Here is a 22,342-nt window from a genome sequence, read left to right as displayed (position 1 = left end):
AAATGAATGGACATTGATTTCTGTTTTGAGGAGCGTATTGCTGATATTTCTTTAAAAAGTTTTTTTTATTAAAGTCTTGAAGCCCGAATCTTTTAGGGGAATTTAATGTTGTAATCTCTTCGAATGGCCATGGCGTATTGCTACGTTATACTTTTCTCTTTATTTGATCGTTTGACAGTTTTAATTTAGTTACTTTGACTCTCTGATTTTATTTCTTATGTTGTACCTCTTCTCACGTTCTTATTTCAATAAACGAGAATGAAATGAATGAAAATAGCATGAATTTTTGTCTTTTTCTACCGTCTCTGAGTGTACGCAATTAGGTCCGACATGTGTAGCTCTATAAGACCATGAATTGGTTTGCTGTCATCATAAAAATCATATTGATGGTAAGTCCTTCCGCCATAAAAGATGTAACGAGGAAGCAATAGTTGAGATTACCTTCTAGAGCGTAATACCACATTCCTTAGATTATCAAAGCTCTACGATGACGCACAGTCTCCCATAGCCATATCACACATTCCAACATGTCCATTGATTGATTGACAGCGTTTGTAGAGATGCAACTTTATGAGATACGGATGATAACGTAGTTGCTGAATACCAACAGCGGGAGGTGGTTTGTTATCGCACCGGAATTCTTCTTGCCAGACAGACACCCTGTCGTCGTCGGGGGTGATTTATGTAACGCACATCGACATCATCCTCTGTAATGCTGCGTGTGATTATGCGATTCTACAACTCTTCACGCACGCGATGATCAAAGCAATCCATGAGGTGTCCTATTCGGCAACGTCACCAGGACGCACATGTTTCGCCCTACGTAGCCTGATAAAGCGAGGCACGAAAGGAAAACACTAAGAGCAACAATCAAACAATGATAAAACACTACTGGTTATCAGCAACACCAGTTCGGACGATCCGGTGTGTACCGAAATTTGCATACACATCTTCCTCGTCCGTGGCACCCGCCATCTCCGGTCCACGGATGACTTGCATAAAAGAGATACCACATGGAGTGGGAATGGCCACCGGTTTTGGGTGAATGATAAGATACTTGGCCTGATTTGTGATTGGTTGATGGCAACCCAGCAGCATCTCTTGGTACTGTGGCTTCTTAGGAACGCGAGAGCATATATAAAGAAGAGCCATGTTACATCTGGAACTCAATAGAGTAGTGAGGCGTTCTGGTAGCCAGAAGTGATTTGTACCAAATAAAATCATGAGTTTCGGTACATTCGTAGGTATAACGCTACTCGCGCTGTGTTTAACAAATGGTAAGAAATTGAACTTTTTTGTGAATTGAATCGTGACCGTCAAATGACTTCAAATACAACTTCTTCCGGACAGTGTATGCAAACAGCATTCGTTGCTTCTCGTGCGACGATTGTATCAAAGAGAAACCAACCATCGTCCAGTGTAGCACGCAGAATGGAATCGATCTAAACGCGTACAGCCTCGTACAGCCGAATCCAATACTTACACCTCCACCGCTGGTTGGAGGTGGTAATGGAGGAGCTTGGTATCCAGAGAATCCGCTCCTTACCCCGCCACCACTCGTTGGAGGCGGAGACAATTCTTTCTGGAATACCGGTAATCCGCTTCTAACTCCACCGCCGCTCGTTGGAAGCGGAGGTAACACGCCCTGGTATCCGGGAAATCCATACGATCCGTGGCTAACTCCTCCTCCACTCGTTGGAGGCGGCAGTAACTCGGTCTGGAATCCAGGATATCCACTCGATCCGCTACTAACTCCACCGCCGCTGGTTGGCAATGGAGGTGACTCGATTTGGTATCCGGGGAATCCGCTACTGACACCACCGCCACTGGTTGGAGGTAACCCGGTGTATCCCTGGGGTCCCTTACTAACTCCTCCACCGTATCCGTACGGAAAAGCGGCCAAAAAGTTACCCGCAAAACCACAGAAGCGCTTTGTCTGCGTGACAGTGAGAAGTACAGGTACGTGCCTTCTTTATGCTCTACTTGACCATAGGTCCACTAATATTTGAAACAATTTACGCCCATTTGTAGCACAAGATGGTACGAAAGACGTTACGCACCGGCGCGGTTGTGCGGAAATCGAAGGATATGCCAGCGGCGTTTGTGAGCAGCAGCAGGTTGATGGAGAAAGGACGAGTTGTCGAGTATGCGGTCACTCATTGTGTAACGAGTAAATAAGAGGACCGAGATATATAGTAATCGTACTGCTCGGATGGTAGCAGGCCTAAAAGAAGCATATGTGATGGTGATGTTAAAGTGATACAATTATTGGAGAAAAAAAGGTGAGGTGTTATAGGTGATAAGAAACACGCTACATCCATATATACTGAATAAAAAGATTCCTTTTTTTGTTAATTGAAGATAATTGCTTGCCTCGAGTTTACGATCTTTTCTAATCTACGGTTGAGCTTTCCTGAGTGTCGGGCGAAAGCAGGAGATTTCAACGATTGAATAACCAACGAACCTTCCCAATTGCCATTACAGTTTCAATGCGATAATGTTTACGGCGTAATGCCTGTCGTTTAGAAATAACGATTTAGAGTTTCGGGTTCGGCGATGCGGCTTTATCTAAAGCCCTACAGGTTTATCATGCCGATTTTCGTTTATATTGATGGATAAATGCTATCTTTATTGCCGCAAGGTGAAGTTCATACATCGTTTGATAAGGTATGATAACGAGAAAGTTTAGAACTAGCTTAAGATAGTTTATGGACTATCAAAGAGATGTAACTTCCCGCTGCGATGTGCCTTTGACTTAATTTCCGGTAGATACCACAGTACACCAGCTCCAACCCTTATCAAAAGCCTTCGATTAATCGAATCAATCCATCAAACAGCCCGCGACGGAATGTTTAAACAGATTGCCAGACCGGGCCGGACATCGGTTCATGCACGTAATTATGGTGTCGCGTCTAGCACGATTTGTCATCGTAATGATGGGGAACCAGTACATTGCGAAAGCAAGGTGGGGTCCCAATCCCGCCCTTCACCCCCACCCCCAAAATGTAAGCAAGCATGAAACGTTGCGATGTCTCTGAAACAAGTGGTTTTATTGAATTGTTGCGCTTGTTCCTACGAATTCTCATCTTCCATGTGTCGATTGTGGTTCTTTCGGTTGGAAACATTTAGGGTGACCAATGGGGTGTCGTTTACGCGTGATTCCTAGATGCTGAGTGATGATGTACGCGACTTACAGACTAGCGTGGTAGAAGATGAAGTCTATTGCGGGACGTTATGTCCTCAGGAACGTAGCTAGCAGAGCCGCTATTAGCATGGCGAACAGGGAAACTCGTAAACCGGAAGCACTGTTGCAGCCATCCCAGTCACAGAGCCTGCAGTCCGCCGGCTGCACACCACCGTTCACCGACATGCAGGTGTCGGCCTGGCTGTTGAAATACGCAACACAACCCCGGCGCACGATGTTGTCTGAGAAAAAAAAACAGACAGCGGGAACAAATCGGTCACAGAGGTCCAAGACTCCGGCTTTACCGGTCTTATTACTTACTGTGTTCGATCCGGTAGCATCGATGGGTAGACGCAAAACTAGTGGCAGCCTCACGCCGCCGTCGACCAGGGATGGTCGGGGGAGTGATGATCGGCGGTGTTGGGGGTGTTTCGGTCGTTTCCGCTGTCGTCTCACCGGGTAGTGGCGGAGGTGTTAGAATGAGCGTAGTCGTTTCGGCACCGGGTGGTGGTGTGGTTGCCGGATCCGGACATGGTTGCCTCTGTTGAGCGGTACCCTCGAACGGATCAGGACAACCTTCGCAAACGTAGCATTGCATCTGACCGTGGGCTGTTGGCGATGATGAAAGCGATGAGAGACCCTTGGATAAGATACTCAACTCTGGCAGGAACTGATCACCGGAGATCATGAGCCACTTCACATACCTTTGTCTACTAACACCAGTACCACTAGCAACAAACAAGAACTGATCAGCTTTCTATTCATTTTGGAGCTTCTTCTTTTTACAATAAACGAAACACACACGGTAACGGGGACTTGCTCTGGCAATGTTCACAGACACACCTTCTATTTGGTGTAGCCGAATTTCCCGTCCAAATCGAGTTAAAAGCACTCGTAACACGCGGCTCACGCGGTCGGTTGATGGCACGCTACTGAAGCCGTTCCTGCTGCTGCGGATAGGTATTTATATTACAATTAATCATAACCATGACCCAGCCCCGATTCCGTATCCCTTTTCCTTTCCCTTCTTCCCCGTACGGCTGCGTTACATTAGGAACGCCCGGCTGATTAGGGGGGACATTAGCGAACACGGACAACAGCAGTAGCTACGTTTACTAGGGGTGAAGAAGGTGTTGAATGCCTGTTTTTTTTTTCGTGTCGATGCAAACAAACAGCAACGAGGCATCCATGGGGTGCTGGACCTTGCTGCGTATGTTGCTCCATGCCACCCCTTATCAGGTAGCCCATATCGTAATCGAGAATACCCGTATTCATCACCCAGCGTTGTGGCGGTGGTGCTGGCTCGTGACCAAACATCTACGACAACATCACCTGCGTTAACGCTTATCGATCGGTCGGATCGGATTAATATCGTCGTAGGGTTTTTTCGGGCCGCCAAACTCGATCGATGATTCATCCTCACCAGACAGGAGTGACCTTTAGGCAAGGGATTCATTTAATTACTCGAGTGCGTCTATATTTGAGTCGTTTAGTGAAGGTCTGTTTTTTTTTAATGTCTGGCAGCATGATCGTCACAACGGAAGTGACAATACGTGAAACCATGTTTTTGGGATCGAGCTACATGGTCGGTGCCTACATTATGCATTTGCGTGCGTCATGCGGCCTCGTTCGCTCACTTTCCATGTAACTATCCAGGCCGGTTTGTGGTGGGCTGATAACTACAATGGTGTTCGTAAACAAAATGAATAGAACCCCCCGTTCTTGTAGCACAGCTATGACGGTGACACCTGCAGCCATTCTGGTTCCCATTCTGCGTAGAAGAGTATCGAACAAAACCATGCCAGCAAATTAGCAGTAGGTTATGATCGCAAACTAATACATCGGCGAAACGAAACGAGTAGCAATGTTGTGTAGCTCGTTATCATTACCGCCAAACCTCGTGTAACGCGCCAATGGAGAACTAGCTACGTATATCCCGCCACGATTTGTTTGGTCGGAATAATTGAACCGCAATGCGTGCACTACATGGAGCTGTAACGTAACGATATCATTGCGCCATTATTGCTTCAAATATGTTAGCTCCTGCGTCGACAGCGAGCCATTCAGTGTGGTATTCAGGTAAACGAAGCTAGGAGGAGCCTCCTGGGATGATTGGTACGCAGCAAATCTTGAAGATAGTTCTTTCGGTTCATGCGTCCATGAAAAAAGGTGCAGCATTGATCGATCGACAAGCCTTTCGTGGGTTTGTTACGAGCTTTTATTGATCATCTTCATCGCCTGTGGGTGCCCCATCAGTGCACAATGTACTGGTTATGGATTTTGTATTTCTCTGAACCTCTTCTTCTCGTTGAAAAGAAACCAGAAACGATCACACGGTGAAGGTATGCTCTGCTCCAGCACACAATATTCTAGTGTGTTTATCATGGTTTGTTTTTCGTCCCGCGGTTATCCAGCTACGTTGTCTTCAGTTGCCACGATCGATGACTGCACTGCACGTTAAACGTACTGGGGGAAAGGGGAAATGTATGGTGACGTTGCGGTATCGAAACCAAAGTTGACACGTGGAATTGGCCATGTTCTTGTGCGGCCTGTGGATTTAGCTTTCATTTCTTTTCGTTTTCTGGTGTTGGGCTTTCACACCTAATGAACGCGTTATCTTATCTTTGCTTTTTGTTTGCTTTGGTGTCGAGTTTGGTGTGTCATTACGAATAATGGATAATTTACCACGCGTTTAAGGTGCTTAGCAAGCGCTTTTGATTTATGAGTCAGCAAGCACCGTACACTGCTACGTCACCTCATTGCATTGCCGGGTGTCTCAAAAGATTTTCTCTAATGGACCATGAATTCAAATGCGGTTCAAACCTATCCACTGTCTATTGCCTTTCTCTCGGTCTGTATTAGGTGCTAGTAGTACTGCTGACCTGCTGATTATGAACTATGCAGACACACACCCACACACCCACTGATACCCTGCATCCTGATTTACCACTAATTGTGCTAATATCTTTAAGACGTTCGTGACGACACACAAACACTAAGAACCGCGAGCACGTGCGTTCGCTGCGCTACAGACTAATAGGTGTAGGTGTCACTAGTTAGAGGAGAATGGGAGAGCTGCTAATCGGTAGAAAACGATCTGCAAAACTACTGCACGGTTGATTTTACTTGTATCAAATTCATCAGTGTGTTTCCTTTACACACGCTCATTGGTACCGTTGTTTGTTTGTTGTTGTGAGAATTGTTGAAAGATCCGAATCAGTGTTGCGAATGCAGAATACTTTTTTTTTTGCAAAATCTTAACCTAATGCTTCCCAGCAAGTTTTCATTAAATGCTTATAATATCGAATCGAAGGCATATGCGTGAATTTGCGTCTCTCGCCTCATGCGCTGGTTGCTTTGTTGAGTATTTTGTTTTACGAATTAATTGATCGAGTGCAAAGAGTTTGGTTTTTGCGAAATTGATCGAAAGCGTTTTGCGTACGCTTTGACCGCGCTGCCTTTTGACCGCGAAAAGAAACATGAAACGCGTATCTCTATCAATCGGACAGTGTTGTTGTCCGAATATCTTCAACTAGTTAAGGGTTAGTAACTGCCGTGATCGTGATGGTGCTAAGGATAAGTATGTGGTCTTCCTCTTCAAACCATGTTTTCTATTGTTACTTTAGAACTGTGTGACACAACACACAGCGAGAGTGTGTGTGATACTGCTTACATCTCCTTCGTTTGCTTTGACTTCCGATAAATGTATTCGACCGATCGTTGATGATACGCTTGATGCGCTTGACGAGAGCCACGCTCTCCAGACCATCCGTTCTGAGTCGGTTCGTGATTCCACGTGTGCATGAATGCCAATTGATTTATCACTTCACAATAAATCATATGTACAGAGGTTCTTGCAATTCGGGCTAATTTGACCAAGTTTCCGGGCCAGGCATCCGTTCCGTTCTCCGTGATTATTTCGGTGGTAAAACGTTTTACAAGAACTGTTGTCCGACGCGCGTCAGTAATGCTGCTGCCACGAGCAGACTGACCAGTGAGGTGGTCGATCTCACCAACCGGGGTGCTCCATTACAGCCATCATCCTTGCAGGTTGAGCAGTACTCGATCTTTACGCCACGCTGCAATTTCGCTTTACCGTAGGCGATCTGGCAGGGATCCGTTTTACCACCGTCCAGCTGACAGCCACGGAACGTCATCGTGTCACCATTTTCTGTCAAAGAACAGTAACAGCAACGTAAAAAAAAAGAAAAGATGAGCAGCCCGAAGCGAAGCACCAGGCCGTTCCACTTACCATTAGCGGCGACAATTTTCTGGCAAACCATCGGTACGGTGATCTCCGCTCCGCCAAAGTATTCGATGCGCGTCAGATCCGCCAACCAGTTACCGGTTGTTTCGGACATTTTTCTCGGTGTGCAGGTCTTTGGAAAGAGAGAAAGAACATAGATTGATATATCGTTGATTAAATAAATGTCTTTGCATGCGCTCAAGAAAGAGTTATTCTCGGATTGTAGTTCAAGAACGTATGCTAAGTTATGACTTGCTGCCAGCCAGTGATGGCAGTCAGGGCCTCTGAAGGCCAACGTGACGGATACGGATACTGTCCGGCCAAACCAATCGCCATCTATCAGTCCTTGGACGCCGGAACTTGATTCCAAAAACATCCGAGTGAAATGTACTGCAGGTGAAGGACGTACGCCCTCCAGACCACTCTGCTTCGGTAGGCTGTCAAGAAGCCGTTAGTAATAGCCGGGTACCACCACTGGTATACGGTGTCACTGGACTGATGTAGTGCGGTAACCAGTGCCAGAAGGATAATAAATAGAAGCAGTGAACCGAATGCCACCCGCACTACCGAAGGACACAGCGAGGGCCGAGAATGGTACGCACCCTATCAAGGATCGGCTCGAGGCCAATTGATGCCAGCCACCCGTCGTCAGCCTCATTCCATCGGAGCGTTTGCGCTCGAGTCTTGACACCTTAATTGATATTTAATATTGAAGTGTATACCGGGCACCAACCCAACACCGTAACGGTGCATGTCTTACCTCGGCCACGATGGCAGAATTGCGTTTCGGATCCATACATTCTTCATTGCTGGTTGAGTCGCAGTTGTAGCACTTGATGCTTAGCCCTGTCCCAGGACACGAGTGCGATATGGTAGGAGAAGGTTGTAATCCACGGGTAGGTTCGTCGTCCGCACGCAGCCGACGTATTGCAACGAGAAGAAAGTAATATTTAATGTTACATTGTTTGCGGAGCGTTGATGAAGCGAAATGGCAACACTGTGCATTATCTTTTTCAAGGCGTTGTGGCCCCTCCCCTCTGTGTGTGTGTGTGTGTTGCTATTGCCGTCTTGTTGAAATGGCAAACCGTCAATCATATCATGGTAGATTTATGGGCCGCACCGTCGTTACTCAGCTAGCAGTGATATCGATTTAGGTACAGCAGATTGTTTCGTTATTAAGGGAAGCATTCGATACCGCAAATCATAGGACTCTTTGAGGTCGAATCTTTGTTAAAGCGAGGTTACTGGGTTTGACATTGTTTGTGGTCTTCGCTGCCCCGTCGTTGGTGCTACGGATCCAAAAACATGCTGTTAATTTATGTAGTTAATTAATTGAGTGGCACTGGTGCTAGCTATAAACCTTAGCATGACCGAGGACGCACCCCTGTCTGAATGAGCGAGCTTGCGAGCGGTGAAAGACACACCGCACGTGTTTCGTACGATGGAGGCGCCTGGCACCTCAGGACTTGTAACGCAATTTGTTCGCTCTCTCCCTCTCTCTCAGCCGAAAACACATAAATACAAATTAGTTTCGTGGCTAGCCACATGTGCTTGGCGTGGCAGAAATAGGTGCAGCCAGTAGATGCAGCATGCAATCAAGACAGGGGATCGGGGGGGGATAGGGAAGAAAACAAAACTCCCCTGAATCACCTGAAAGCTTTGCCCGGGAATTTATGAAAGGCACAAGTGGGCGACGCTTTGCTGGTGCGATAGCGAAATGGAACGATACCGTCGGTGGCGTGCCAAAGACGCTTACGGTTGGGTTATTGGATGGTTTTGCTTCGTTCGTTTGGTGTCAAGAAGATTGTCGATTACGGGAGCAGCACACGTTAGCTGAAGCACGTGCTTAACCGCGGGCATCGCACAAACACTTGCGATAGAAACGAGGAACCAGCACGCGAGCATTGCACAAGAATGGTGATGCAGAGTGGGCACTTGTGAGAGTAGAGATGATCCGTTAATGTTACGTATATGCAACAGTGAAAATGAATAAACGAAACACGTTATGCTATTACTCTGCTTGCTTGGTCGTTTTTGCTGTTATTTGTGTTTCGCATTTAACACTTGAGTGACATTAATTGTTTCCATTTTTTAATTAATCCTCCAAGGACGTTGTGTATTTTTGTGAAATTAATCAAAGAAACGCTAATAAGATAAAAAGCTGTATAGTGTAACAAAATGCGAAGGAACGAGTGGTCTCTTCTTAAATCGAGTGACAAAACAAAAGACAAAACTGTGTAAACCAATAAATCGTCCTACTAATACTCAAAGGAAATCAGAACGCTTGTTACACGCAAACTTGGCATGGCAGCAGCGGTTGGCATTTTAGAGCCCTTCCCCAAAAACAATACACCATTATTCCATGATTTGTTGCATTCGAATGTCATATTTAGCAGATAATCCACAGCCAGAGTACCGTCTGGTCTGGTTTGCAACAACGTATTGCGACAGGTGAAGCCTCAAAAAACTTTTGCTCTCGTGTGAGTGTGCGTTCTTCCTGGGGTTTACGATGATTTAGTGGCGTATTTTGGCGACCGCGTATCTTCAAACGGCGTCGACTACAGACAGCCGTTCCATTCGACATCGCACCGATGCCGATGGAGTCGTGGGTGTGCCTGGGGCCAAAAATATCATTCCATCACGTGGAGGGTCCCCCTTAGTGTCATGCTAGTAACTGATGTCTGTGCTAATGAGTCGAACAGGGATGATTCATTCGTCGCTCTTGGGATCACTACGTGGATCTCGAAATTGTGTGAACAACACGTGAGGAATGCACATTCTTCTTCTTCGTCGCGCACTAGTTGGAGATGCGGAAGACCCTTCTTTACACTAACCAGTTTGGACTGAGGCTGCGATCACGCAAATTTGGATGAATAGCGACGAGAGCTGATGCATTGTGTCGGCGGATCTCGGTGCACGTTATGCGTAGACCTGCGATGTATCCAGTATGTGTATCGTAATCCTTGCAGATACTGATGCAGCACTTGTTTATCACACTTATATCACGAATACAGCGGGAGCACGATGGATTATTATACAAAACGAAATCAACGGTGGTTTAAAGGTTCGCAGCAGAACGCAGAAGGACGCACTTTGGTTCATGAAATGTTGAAATGCACTAAAAAACAGCACAAATTCACATACAAACACGCGCCGCGCCGCTGAAACGTAGCCACTCGAGGAAGGAACGTTTCGCAAGATGAAATAGATAAGAGTTTTTAGCGAAGATCAATGGTGGCAACGTTGGCTGTGTGAGCCCAACTCAGGCATACAGAGATGCCGGATAGTTGTCGAAGTTGATAGAAAGGAAGGAAAGAAGAAAAGGACTCGCTTTCTCGCCGTCGTGAGCGCCCGGTAGTGACTGAGAGCGACCGGGACCGAGCCCGGCACCGAAGACCCAAACCGGATTCAATTTTCCGAATTTTTCCGACTTTTCCCGACCGGAGGCCGAACGTTTAAAATTAAACCACCACCGACGTATCGACGAACCGTTTGCTGTGGCCGAACGCATGGCACGGCCGTGTGGTGCTGGTGGTGGTGGAGCTGTTTGGTGATCCCCGTTCAATGAGGTTTCCCACAGCGAGAGCGATGATCTGCAAATGACCAGCCCCGTCGACGCCGTCTGCCAGATAACTTTGCCAGCAGAAATTAGCTCCGTTTTGGGGCCTTTTTGGGGCGTTTGAACGATGTTTGGCCATAATGCGGAATCGTCATGTGGACACATGACCCCGAGGAGGATGGTGGGAAAGGATATTCCATGACACAAAAACAAATGGAGGCTTGGCACTAAGTTGGCACTTTCATCTATTATTGGTGACATCATATCGAGAAGGTAGCAAAAAAAAACGATCCTGTGAAAAACGGTGCCCAAGGATTCCTGGTGGCGCTCTCTAGTGATTGCGTGGTCAGAGTTAATCCGTACCAATCCGCCAGCTTCATCAAGAGCACCACTATCGGTACAATGGCGTCAGGATTCGGTCTTCGATTCGATTGCCTTTCCAGCCAGGAATTACCGTCCATCGAACTGGTTATGTAACGAACGAATCGCTCTCAACATAGCCGCGTTACTGCCATTTCGGAGGATGGCAGTAGGACGGAAAAGGAAAATAAAAGACCAAAGCAACCAACGAACCAAGAATGCCCATTGCTGCGATGCGCTGCGGTCACGTGCCGAAGCCGATGGTTGCACAGGGCATGGAGCAATTGAACGCAAAAGAAAGAGAGACTTCGTGAAGCGCGGACTAAGCACAAGCCAAGCCAAGATGATGACGTTGATGATGATGATGATGATGGCGTTCGTGCTGTGAGCAGACTGATTTACAGCTTGTACAACACTTGTTCCCGAATCCGGAACACCGGGTAGCCCGCGGTGCCGGTGTGCACAATCAACAGCTGAAGTTCCTTGGGTTTTTTTTTGGGTGCATCCATTTGCGGCCAGACAGTTGAGTGCAATCTTATCGAGACACTTAAAGCCTCTGCGAGCACTAGTAACGACTAAGGACGTTTCTGCCCAAAATTGGAGCGTGATATAAAAGTTTAAAACTCAAAACTGAACTCAAACCTCTGAATCACTTGTTCGTATGTTTAGCTTTTCTCGTTAAGTAACTAAACGCATCTAAAGGGACCATTTTCGGTGGCATAAATCTGGTGCCCATCATGGCATGATTATCGCAACCCCAGGGAACCCTAACCCCGGGGGGAGGGATTTCACCTTGATTTTCCAACGGGGCGTAGTGACCACCATTTGGCACCTGATTGATGGTAGGGAACGGGAACGAAATATACTTCGCCACGCCACGGAACCACTGTCGGCACACCCGTTTTTCGGAAGAGTAAATGAACAGAACGGGGAACGTCGTTGGGGTTCGGTTCGGCGGCGCCATTATTTCACGACATAATCGGGAATAGAATCGCCTACGCACCGCACACAAACACGCACGTATGCACGCACGCACGCACGCGACCCCAAACACACTCATGGACTCGTGGTGGTACTCCCGGGCCTCGTAAACGCAGTTCGCGCGGTCGTTCGCCTGCTCAATCAAAGTCACCGTTGACGCTTAACTAGATTTATGATTTTAATCACCTGATTGGGTCGTTTTGCTTGAAAGTAAGGGTGTATGTGTGTGTGTGTGTGTGTGTGTGTGTGTTTATGCGCGATCGTCTTATCATACTTAGGCCAGGGGTTGGGCTGCATCCACTCTCCCTGACATTCAGGTAAATGCAACTAGCCGGCTTTTGAAACTCCAGCGTTACTCGAACGACACCTGCAAGAGTGTTATGCTCGCGATATTTCCAAACTCTTTATCAGGAGTGAATCTATTTTTAATTAATACAGTAACACCACAACAAATACCCATTGTGTACTTTCGGTCATTGATAGCCAGTCTCCCATGATTCACTTGTCTGACTCAGTGGTCGAGTCGCTCCGGGTAGCAAGTGTGGGCCGCTACGTGAGTCATCTCTGTATCGTTTTGCCAATCTAAGTTGATCGATACGACGCCAGTCTTCGATGTAGTAAATCATCGAATCTCAAGCGCAACTTTCGATTACCCCTCCGCCCATGTTATGGCACATGTTTTCGCCGGGGTTGTTAGCCCGTTTAGTCGGGTACACAACATGACCTGCACTAATCATGCCGTCATCAACTGGCATGGCAGGCATAGCTTCCCTCCACACCACGGAACACTGTTGCTTCCGGTATCAACACCACCACCACCGCCGTACCGTACAACATTGTGTGCCGATGGTTGGTGCTTTAGGCATTCGCAGGATTTAAATGCCTTTAAAGCGAAGTGCGCCCGGAAGTGCTAGGAAGTGGCGCCGACCTTTGGGAGTGTATCGTCCCAGTTTTGCTCCCGGTTGCTGTTTTGCTGTTGTACGGGACTATAGGCGCGGCCAAAAATAGAGCACGTTTCCCTTGACATCTATAAGGACTGCTAATACACCACCATTAGCATTTCCTTTGGGGCACCCGGGTGCGGTGCCACTAGAGTGGCCATCGGCCAGTAAGTCCATTGAGTGTTGACTATTCGAATGACGGAGTTTCGAAGTGGTAATCGTATATTTGTATGTGTGTGTCTTATCGCTTCGCTGGTCAACAATGACGAAACGTAACTCCACGAATGGCACGTGGTACTGGCAGTGACCACAGACGAAGGAACCTCTCGACCAGCATCGACCGAAGGATCGCGTGACCAGAAGGAATTTGCGGCTCGTTTGCGGCCCACCATCCATCGTCATAGCTTCATCGTCCCGGCCTATCACACTGCCCCTGCTCGACGATAATGCCCCAGATATGTCGTCATTGGGGGAAGAAATCTATATTCTGGAGTCCTGAAAGCGAACCACGTGGTGGAACTCGTAATTCAATCTCGGTTCTTGTACCAAAGGGCCATGCAGAGTGACGACAAAAGATCACATAAAACGCGACCAGAAAGTAGCTTTAATACCACAAACGAGCTGGTGTAGCCAGTAATCCAAGGTGTTCGCTTTCGATGACATTATTTTGGTTCGAGGAGTGAATTAGGAATGGAGTGCCCCAGATAGTTGATAAAATCATTGTCTCAATTGAATAATCACTATCATTACGATGGTAGCGGGCATCATCGTCCTAGAGTGCGACCGAGCGAAATCATGAATATGTATCTGCAGTAATCCGCTGCGAGAATCCTCGCGATAACGAGTAGAACAGTTACGAACTGAACTCGCGATAACGCGAAAACGCTTCCTCCTCAAACCGACCGTCGTCGTCGTCGTCGTCGTTGTGTCTTCTTCGTGGAAAAGTGGAAGTAGATTAAACAAAAAATGATCTTGAGCGCTAACGAACCGGCAGTTTGTGTTACAAAAAAAAAAGGCCGAGATAACCGAGAAGATCCCTAACGATGCAGCGTAACTGCTGGTAAAGGACCAGGGACTGCGAAGCGACCATAAATACGGGAAACGAGAAGCTCGCTCTCGCCCGTGTTGGCCGCACTAAGAGCCATGCGGGAACAACACTCTCAACGAAACACATACACACACGCACGGCAACCGTTATCGCCATATTATGCGGGCGTACATAATAGGGCTTTCGTGGGTGAGCGATTAGTTCAATTTAACAGCTCGCCACGGTGTACGCAATCGACGACTCGCGAAAGCGATAAAATAGAATCCGATACGGATCGGTTCCACCACCGTACACTAATGATGTAGTACCTGGGGCCCCACGTACCAAGTTCACTTTTACTTCGGTTGCTGGAGCAACTGTAGCACTCCGTGATTTGCTTTGAATTCGGTTTGCACAGGAATTTGCGGCCACAGTGGAAATGGACAGAGGAATGGATATCAAAATAGAAAAAACAATTTTAACCAGTCTTTAGCAACGCTACACCACAACTCCACAACCAGTAACGTTGAAAAGATCCTTTTTTGATTCCGGCTGCATCTTTGGCTTTTCACTTCTCGAGAGCGCCACGCGAAATTGGATCGCCCACAGAATGGGACCGGGCCTCCGGGTCTGGAATGCAGTTCCGCAACAGCAGCAGCAGCAGAGGCAAAAAATGTCAAAAATTGAATTTTCCTATCATGCAAATTGCTTTTCCATCTGCTCGCTCCCATTCCGTGCATTGCCGCATTCCGTTCCAAGGGCTTGGACCGGCGACGGTGCAACTTCCGCATTTTGTTTTGTAAGGCCCATCAATCGGAGCGCATCCCGCATGAGGGACCGAGGAAAGTGACGAGACAGCTCGAAAATGCGGAAAACAGTTTCTCCCATACACAACAAAAAAAAAAAAACCGGCCGGTTGAAGAGCCCGAGAATTCGCGGTTTGATGCATCCCGATGGTTTCGTTTCTTCCTCAGCTTCCGGCAGCCTTTCAAATCCTTTGAAGAGCCGATCCTCCAGATACTGGCTGCCATCATGCTGATGTCGAGCTGCTGTATGCCAGCATTTTCCCTCTGAAAAGAAGTACTCTCGGTGCTCTAGCGATAAGCGAAGACAGTATAACGTCAACGTCACGGTTCAATCGTACCGATCGTCAAGGTTTTACCCTCATAGCAGCACCACTTTCTGGCAGTTGGCCAACGTTGGAGTTAACAGAGTCTGGGTTTTCCTACTATGCTCATCATCATGTCGATGTCAATGCAACTGGCACTGCACCTTGGGACGTGGAAGAAATTTGCAATCAAACCATTATCCCCCCGGGGGAATATCGAGCATTTTACGGGGAAATTCATTCGGTTCGCGGTGCTCCAAATGATTCAGTAAAATGCGATGGTTGTTACTTTGTCCAACAACTGGTGTTGTTGTGACTGTTTTACCAACTAAAAGTCAACATTTTTACTATAAAACAGGGTGAAGGGTAATTAGACTTTTGACACCTTTCCGTTGACCGTTGGAACTTCTATCGGTGCTTCCGAGCTGCCGGTGGACCTACGTCGCTGAATATTTATGTCGTCTTATGTTTAATCAAACAATCGTGGGGCTGGAAAAGCAAGTTTTCGTTTTTTCGCATTGTTGTGTTGCTGCTGCTGTTGTTGTTGTTGTATGTTCCCACCTCGCAATCCAATTAAAACTTGTCCTATGTTAGCGTGTCGCGCGAGACCGCCATCGAGTGAGGAGGTGTCACTGACAAGACTTTGGCACCGCACGTTCTACCGGAGAACTCGCCGCGAAATCGATTCACGCTACCACGAGAAACTGCGACTACGGCTTGTGGCTATAGTGTTGTTCTTCCTCCATCTTTCTACTAAATTTCCGCTGTCGTTGTCGTCTACTTCCCGCGGAAAAGTGCGATACTCAGCGAAAATTCGATCTAGATTGTGGGTCGGTTTAGTTGATGGTTTGTTTGTTGGTTCGTCGTTGGGTTCCGATGGGCGGAAGCTGGACAAACAAGTTTTGGAAAACAATAAACACACGGAACGTGCTATTCGGAACGACCGTCGGAATGGGGTCCCGAACATTCGCTTCTCCATCTCTAATGACGGAGCATCTGGGAACGATCTCGAGCGTCTCGTGTGTTTCTGCGAATGTCTCGGTTGACAAAGAAAGGAATACTCTTTAGTAAATTATAAATAGAATAGAACGGCACATCGCATCTAATTGATGGCATGGAGAAGGAGTCTTATGTAGCCTTCACTCAAGCGACAAGTGGTTGCATAAGATGACCACGAAATGGCGTAAAACCAAGCAAACTTCCCTATTATCCTTTCATGGCCCGATCCAAATAGAATGGATCAAATGGAAGATAAACCAAAGCAGCGAGATACAAACTTCCGCTTCCGTATTATCCTGTGATTGAAGCCTGCTTGCGGAAGTATCCCCTTTCATTACCACACCGCGGCCTGTGCTGGCCATGCTGCTGCTGCTGCTGCTGCTGTTGGTGCCGGCGAACACGAGTGGTCAATATATCATTCACAAGACGACGCAATCCATCGGCCAAAGAACCGCGTTGCGAACGTACGCGTACTCGGTTGGTTGAATGGTACTTTTGGCTTTTCGGATGATGATGATGATGCTGCCGGAATATCAACATCATCTCCGGTTCTACGAGTCCAGTTCGATTGACCCGAGAAAAATCAATATTCTATTTGTTGCGCCGGCAAAACGCGCTTCACATCCCACTGCTAGAAGCATCATACTTCCGCGAACAGACTGGAGAGCAGAGCGCAGTGCTATGATGTGATTAAATATATTGTATTCTGCACACAGCTGCTGCTGCTGCTGCTGCTGCTGCTGTCTACAATCGCTGCTATGAAATCTCCACTCTACCCATTTCGAATCCGAATCCCGAAGGCCAAAACATGGAACGATCTAACCGAGCGTGGCGTACAGCAGGGCACTAGAACGCGGAGAGCGCGTGTTCTCCATTTCAAAGCCAGCAAGCAAAAAGCAATGGTCTCGGATGACAGCAGAGACAGCGGATGGGTTTGCAGCGCGTTGGTTGGTGGCGTTGGCGCCATGCTGGCGACCGGAGAAGATTTGATACGTCACCGTGGCGCCCACAAACTTTTATTTTCATCCCGGGGCCCGCGGACTCGCTCGTTGGTCGTTGGTCCTCCGAGGCGCGCTGCTGAGTGCTTAATGTTCACTGCCGACAACACCACCACCACCATCGCCGCTGGTTGGTAATGGTTGACAATGTGGACACTTTTCTCGTTCTCGTGTTGCCGTTGCCCTCGTTGTCGGTTGCGATGGGCTCATTTTCCGAGGGAAATGGGGAACAATGCAAAAAAGAAAAACACCGGGAACCGGGAAGAGCAACAGCATACTGATGCGCCGCCCGGGTGATGTATGGGAAGAGTTCTGGTTTTCTAATTAGATCGCTCGTGCTGGATTTTGCGAAATAAAATGGAAAAGAAAATCATTTCCAGAGAGCAAGAGATACTAGCCATACCTATGCGTTCCGGCGTGCGTGCTGGAGAACTAATCGGATAAAATTAAATTAAAATGACCGGGAATAAATGATCTGGCGGGAGCTGGTTCTAAATGGTTCTAAAGTTAGTTTAATCTAGGATTGTAGTATAGTTTCAGAGTTCCAACACTGTATTCTGTTGGAATATCGATAATGATTAAATATAAAACTTAACTAGACCAGATAATGATCTTTATTTTTTTTTCTATTTAAGTTTTGTGTATCTTTGTAACTACTATTTTAAGATAGAGCATTCAAAGAAAGTAAAGAAAAAATGAAATCGATCGACCAATCGATTGATGCATACACGCTTATGTGAATAGTACCACACGTTTTGGCATCATAAACCAAGAATCTCGGCAATTTAATCCAAATAAGTTATTCAGACGAAACAGATTGCATAGCGAGTGCTGCCATTGGATGACGGAAATGCCTTCAAGAACCTCACTTCGCTTATATATAGCCAAGGCACAACCAAGGCTTCTCGCATACCACTATTCATCCTGCGTTCGAGTGTACATTTCCCAGTGATCATGGAATTCTTCACAAAACTGAGGACTACATTTGCCCCGAAAGAGTCCAGCTATCATCAGGCAAATGGGATGGTTCGGGCCCTACAGACGATAACGCTGATGCGCTTTCTCGATAAGGACTTTCTGGTAAGCAAATCTAGCCGGGTGCTGCTATGCTCGCATGAAATGAATGCCATCATAATACTGTGCGCCATAACCGTTAACGCAATTCAACTTCGAACCAATGTCGACGTGGTGGTGTCGAGTGCGCTGTGCGTCCTTTCGGTGATGGAAATATTCTACAAGCTGAACCGCTTGATCTATCTGCGTAAAAGCATTGCGCGAATGCTCGAGCTGGTGCTCAACGATCGTACCCATCTGAAGGGTACGATGGAGGAAATGGTTTGTCAGAAGTATCACCGTTTGGCCAGGTAAGTGTGCCAGGCTTGCTAAGGGACAGGGTTTGAAGTACAGATGCGTAGTATTATCCGCCTTCTCGCAGAAAGCTCGTCTGGTACACGGTCATTCAGTACATGTTGGCTGGTGGCATGATCGTCGTTTTTCCGGGTCATCTACGAGAGCTCGATCGCAAAGAACCTCCGCTCGGGATTACACTTCCGTTCGTGGACAACAATCAGCTATCGTGGTATCTAGTAAACTACATCATGCAGTCGCTCGCGATATTCATCATTGCGCTAATGTTTGCTGGACTGGATGGACCGTTCTACATATTCATCGCGTACTCCGCAGCTCAGCTAGAGATACTGATTAATTACTCGCAGTGCATCGGAGAACCGTAAGTATCGGTACGATGAATTGAGGGATCTCGTCCCGCACCTGTAAATGATTTCTTTGCCTTGTAACTCTCAGATCTAACAATGAAGAAGAAAATCGGCGCATCATATGGAAGATATTCGATGTCCACACACGTCTCTCGAGGTGAGTTAGGATGGTGAACTCGCAATCACTCCCACTGATATCACGACGGTTATTCCCTTCGGCGACAGCTTCTTGGGCAAGTGTTCCGAGCTGTACCGTACGATCTATTTGGTGCAGGTTGTTAGCTCGGTAATGCTTATATGCGTGGCCCTCTTCCACGTGCAGTACAACCCCAGCCGCAGTCACTCGTATGGGCTGGTGTGTACGAGTGTCTTCAAAATGTGGATGTTTTGCTACACCGGCCAGTTGATAGTGTCGAAGGCGGACGAGTTCAACATCGCCGTAACCTCGAACCGTTGGTACGCGCTGTGGAATCGGCGCGATCTCGGGGATATTCTGTTCCTGCAGCTAAACGCTCAGCGCCATTACGGTTTCAGCATTGGTGGTTTTGGGTATCTGTGCTTTGAAACATTCACCAAGGTAAGCCCACATTGTGGCTGTATTGTTGAAGTGCTACCGAGTTGCTCTATTGTTTCGGGTTGTACTTCCACAGATCATGAAAACTGCGTACAGTTTCTACGCATTCCTGCAGCAAGTGATGGACTAAACTTTCATTTCTCCAAACTCAACACAACGCTTTGCACAGAGATACAATTAGAACATAAAATAGAACCAACACCGTGAGCTAGCACAAAAAACTGTTAAACAAGTGCACGCAATATGAAATGTTTGCAAAATAAAATTAGTTGCTATTGATGATGCATCGTAAGCTTTTTGATGTGGGTTACGATTATATTTCTTGCTGTTAAGGAGGTAATCCTTTAAGGACTGGTTTCAGCTGGTTCCACTTGTAAGTAACCGATACGAAACACCGACAAACATGGCTAGAAACATGACGATCGACGCAGAGTGTTGCGTGGCTCCATTGCATCCATCGCTATCACACTGGCAGGTAATTTCCTCGTGGCCACCGTTGTATACGTGATAGCAGGGTCGACCCCACCGTTCGTACTGGCATTCGCGCAGCACGCGCGTATGATCCGGCAGGCTACCACCAAGGACTAGTTGAAATGAAAAAGAAAGGAGAACAGATGATAAATACTATTGCTATACAATCGATAGGATTGGACGCTTGGCTTGGCAATCTTACCAAGAACGGACGATTTGATACAGAATGGTTCCCGGTTATGCTCATCCTTCGGGCATTCCATCAGCAGCCGAGCGACTACAGTTTGATTGTCACGGTACTCGGCTTCCGTGAAGTTCTTGGGCGGTGCGAAACAATCGGAATCATCGTTCGAATTGCACTGATAGCACCGCAATGCTTCCACTGTTGGTCGACGAAAGTAAAAGAATTACGAAATGTAATGTGAGCTATTTGTATAAATGGCACCACCTTTCTCAATGAGTTGGCATGTTCTGTATTGCGGTGCGTGTCAAAAGGTGGAATTATTGTTTCGGTTTATTTCCCTTTCGCACGCCTCTTTCTATGTACACGATGGTTAAAGGTCCTTGGCGTTGGAATAAATGACCGTGGCTTATGACCTGTTATGGGTTTCGCGGTTTTGGGGGTAAACATGCGAATGAAATATGTATTTTTGCCCAAAATAGGTTTCATGATCAAGACTATGTTAAGCGTTCAGATGATTATTTGGATGAAACACATTGTTTCTTGTTACATCAGAAGCAGATTAAGCAATTTGAGTGAATACAGAAGGTGCATAAATCATGCAAAGTGATGCCAACTGCACCTACCTTGAAATAGTGCTTCGGAAAATTCCCATCGATAAGATTTGCATAAGAAATCGGATTCCTAGCCTTGATAGCACATGTTTTGCGTTTCAAGTTTCATATTGTGAATGTGTAGGAATGCGTCAAGCCGCATGAAGTACGAATGATACAACAACTCTCTGTATGCAAGCGTGCAATAATCCTTAGCCAAACATGACACTCAAGCCTGAGCAAACAGCAACTGGAAAGATACAGAGCGCCAGAGACGGGGAGAAAGGTTTGAAATTATTAACGAGAACGTTTACAATGGCGAACACAAGCCGGAAGGCCGGTACAGAACTTGTTGGACTCGTCAAGCGTACCGGACATCGTTTGGCCGGTAATAGCACGGTGGGTAAATGAATTGTTGCTCTTATCAACAACAATCATGCTCGTTTCCTAGGCCGGCAAACCAACAGATGGTGGCGACCGAGTACCGAGAGCAGGGAAAGGCTTCAAGCTGTCCTTGCAGTACAGCTGCGTCAGGTTCGTGGTGGCTCATCAATCATTGGACGATATGCAGAGTTCGTCAAAAGCAACGGTCCACACTGCCCCCACTGACGACACGCTTGACAGGAAAGCAAATAGATAAACTGAATAATTTATTGCTCCATGGCGTGCGTACACGAATTCAGCTTCAGAACATGAATGGAATGCGTCCTTGGATGAGACGACCAAACGGCCTTGTCACACCTCTTTCAACGCACTTGATAGTATGTGAACACTTTGCTGGACAAATTAGCAGGTAAGAGGCCGTTTCCTTGCGATCGATCACTAGGAATTTTACAGGAAACACGCACTGTGAGGGAAATTCCCATTTGCTTATCCTAACCACGTGATTACACTCACCAGAACCTGCCGCGCCAACCACTATCACTGCCAGATAAAATATCCAATAGCCAGACAGAGCCATCGGCGGTGCTTAGGATTTCAACTGCTTCCAAGATGAACTAGCGAAACACTGAATGGTTTACACTAGACTGGCCACAACGGATCGTATGCCCATTTTATTTGAGCACCGATATTCGATCGACCGGATGCTGGTGCGAAATGAATCCAGTATTGAGCTCTTGGATCGTTCACCGTTTGTTGGCTGTTATCGCTTCTGATGATGTTGCACGATTGATGTAATCCGTGACGTAGCAAGATGATAAGATGATAGTGGCGTCTTGTCTAGACCTACAAGATGGCATCTTGATTAACATCTAATTAGTCAGCCATACATCACAAAGCGTGTTAGACTGTCGTGCACCAGATATCATTTTAAGGGTATTAGAGAATCTGTGTGAAAAGTATTTTAACCGTGATCTAATGGTTAATAGGGTTGTGTTAGTAACCCAAAGCTTGGTGTCGTACA

The 22,342-nt window shown here is 46.9% G+C and overlaps 4 protein-coding genes across 8 annotated transcripts in view; 2 read left to right on the top strand and 2 right to left on the bottom strand.

The window, feature by feature from the left end:
• Positions 1 to 268, top strand: part of LOC125952082 (serine/threonine-protein kinase grp) — a 14,009-nt gene extending 13,741 nt beyond the window's left edge. For all 5 annotated transcript variants that reach the window (XM_049681353.1, XM_049681348.1, XM_049681351.1 and 2 more), the window contains one exon: positions 1 to 268. This exon is cut by the window's left edge and continues 1,276 nt beyond it. The gene's annotated coding sequence lies outside the window, so the exon portion shown is untranslated.
• A 5,121-nt stretch (positions 269 to 5,389) lies between these two features.
• Positions 5,390 to 10,772, bottom strand: LOC125952105 (uncharacterized). Its single transcript, XM_049681380.1, has 4 exons — positions 10,265 to 10,772; positions 8,191 to 8,276; positions 7,437 to 7,563; positions 5,390 to 7,355 (listed from the first exon to the last, which is right to left on the bottom strand). Exons 1-4 carry the CDS (start codon positions 10,323 to 10,325, stop codon positions 7,120 to 7,122), a joined length of 510 nt encoding a protein of 169 aa, XP_049537337.1. The 5' UTR covers positions 10,326 to 10,772; the 3' UTR covers positions 5,390 to 7,119.
• A 7,585-nt stretch (positions 10,773 to 18,357) lies between these two features.
• Positions 18,358 to 19,822, top strand: LOC125959626 (odorant receptor 45b-like). The gene is made up of 5 exons (XM_049692453.1): positions 18,358 to 18,767; positions 18,839 to 19,132; positions 19,207 to 19,275; positions 19,344 to 19,695; positions 19,769 to 19,822. The coding sequence occupies exons 1-5, from the start codon at positions 18,358 to 18,360 to the stop codon at positions 19,820 to 19,822; spliced, it is 1,179 nt and encodes a 392-aa protein (XP_049548410.1).
• A 227-nt stretch (positions 19,823 to 20,049) lies between these two features.
• Positions 20,050 to 21,315, bottom strand: LOC125959625 (uncharacterized). Its single transcript, XM_049692452.1, has 3 exons — positions 21,252 to 21,315; positions 20,366 to 20,545; positions 20,050 to 20,276 (listed from the first exon to the last, which is right to left on the bottom strand). Exons 1-3 carry the CDS (start codon positions 21,313 to 21,315, stop codon positions 20,050 to 20,052), a joined length of 471 nt encoding a protein of 156 aa, XP_049548409.1.
• Between the last annotated feature and the right edge of the window lie 1,027 nt (positions 21,316 to 22,342).

The sequence above is a fragment of the Anopheles darlingi genome, chromosome 2 (assembly GCF_943734745.1).
Source record: "Anopheles darlingi chromosome 2, idAnoDarlMG_H_01, whole genome shotgun sequence".
Lineage (NCBI taxonomy): Eukaryota > Metazoa > Arthropoda > Insecta > Diptera > Culicidae > Anopheles > Anopheles darlingi.
Note: the sequence above shows the minus strand (reverse complement) of the source record. Positions and strands in the feature narration are given on the sequence as shown.

Excerpts from the sequence above, each read along its gene's own strand:
- LOC125959625 (XM_049692452.1), bottom strand. The coding sequence starts at position 21,315 with ATGTCCGGTACGCTTGACGAGTCCAACAAGTTCTGTACCGGCCTTCCG. Across the intron at positions 20,546-21,251 it reads TCCGGCTTGTGTTCGCCATT|TGGAAGCATTGCGGTGCTAT; the intron begins GTAAACGTTCTC and ends GTCGACCAACAG. Across the intron at positions 20,277-20,365 it reads TATCAAATCGTCCGTTCTTG|TCCTTGGTGGTAGCCTGCCG; the intron begins GTAAGATTGCCA and ends CATTTCAACTAG.
- LOC125959626 (XM_049692453.1), top strand. The coding sequence starts at position 18,358 with ATGGAATTCTTCACAAAACTGAGGACTACATTTGCCCCGAAAGAGTCC. Across the intron at positions 19,133-19,206 it reads TCGCAGTGCATCGGAGAACC|ATCTAACAATGAAGAAGAAA; the intron begins GTAAGTATCGGT and ends TGTAACTCTCAG. Across the intron at positions 19,276-19,343 it reads GTCCACACACGTCTCTCGAG|CTTCTTGGGCAAGTGTTCCG; the intron begins GTGAGTTAGGAT and ends CTTCGGCGACAG.
- LOC125952105 (XM_049681380.1), bottom strand. The coding sequence starts at position 10,325 with ATGCATCAGCTCTCGTCGCTATTCATCCAAATTTGCGTGATCGCAGCC. Across the intron at positions 7,564-8,190 it reads ATTCTGCCATCGTGGCCGAG|ACCTGCACACCGAGAAAAAT; the intron begins GTAAGACATGCA and ends CTCTTTCCAAAG. Across the intron at positions 7,356-7,436 it reads GAAAATTGTCGCCGCTAATG|AAAATGGTGACACGATGACG; the intron begins GTAAGTGGAACG and ends GTTCTTTGACAG.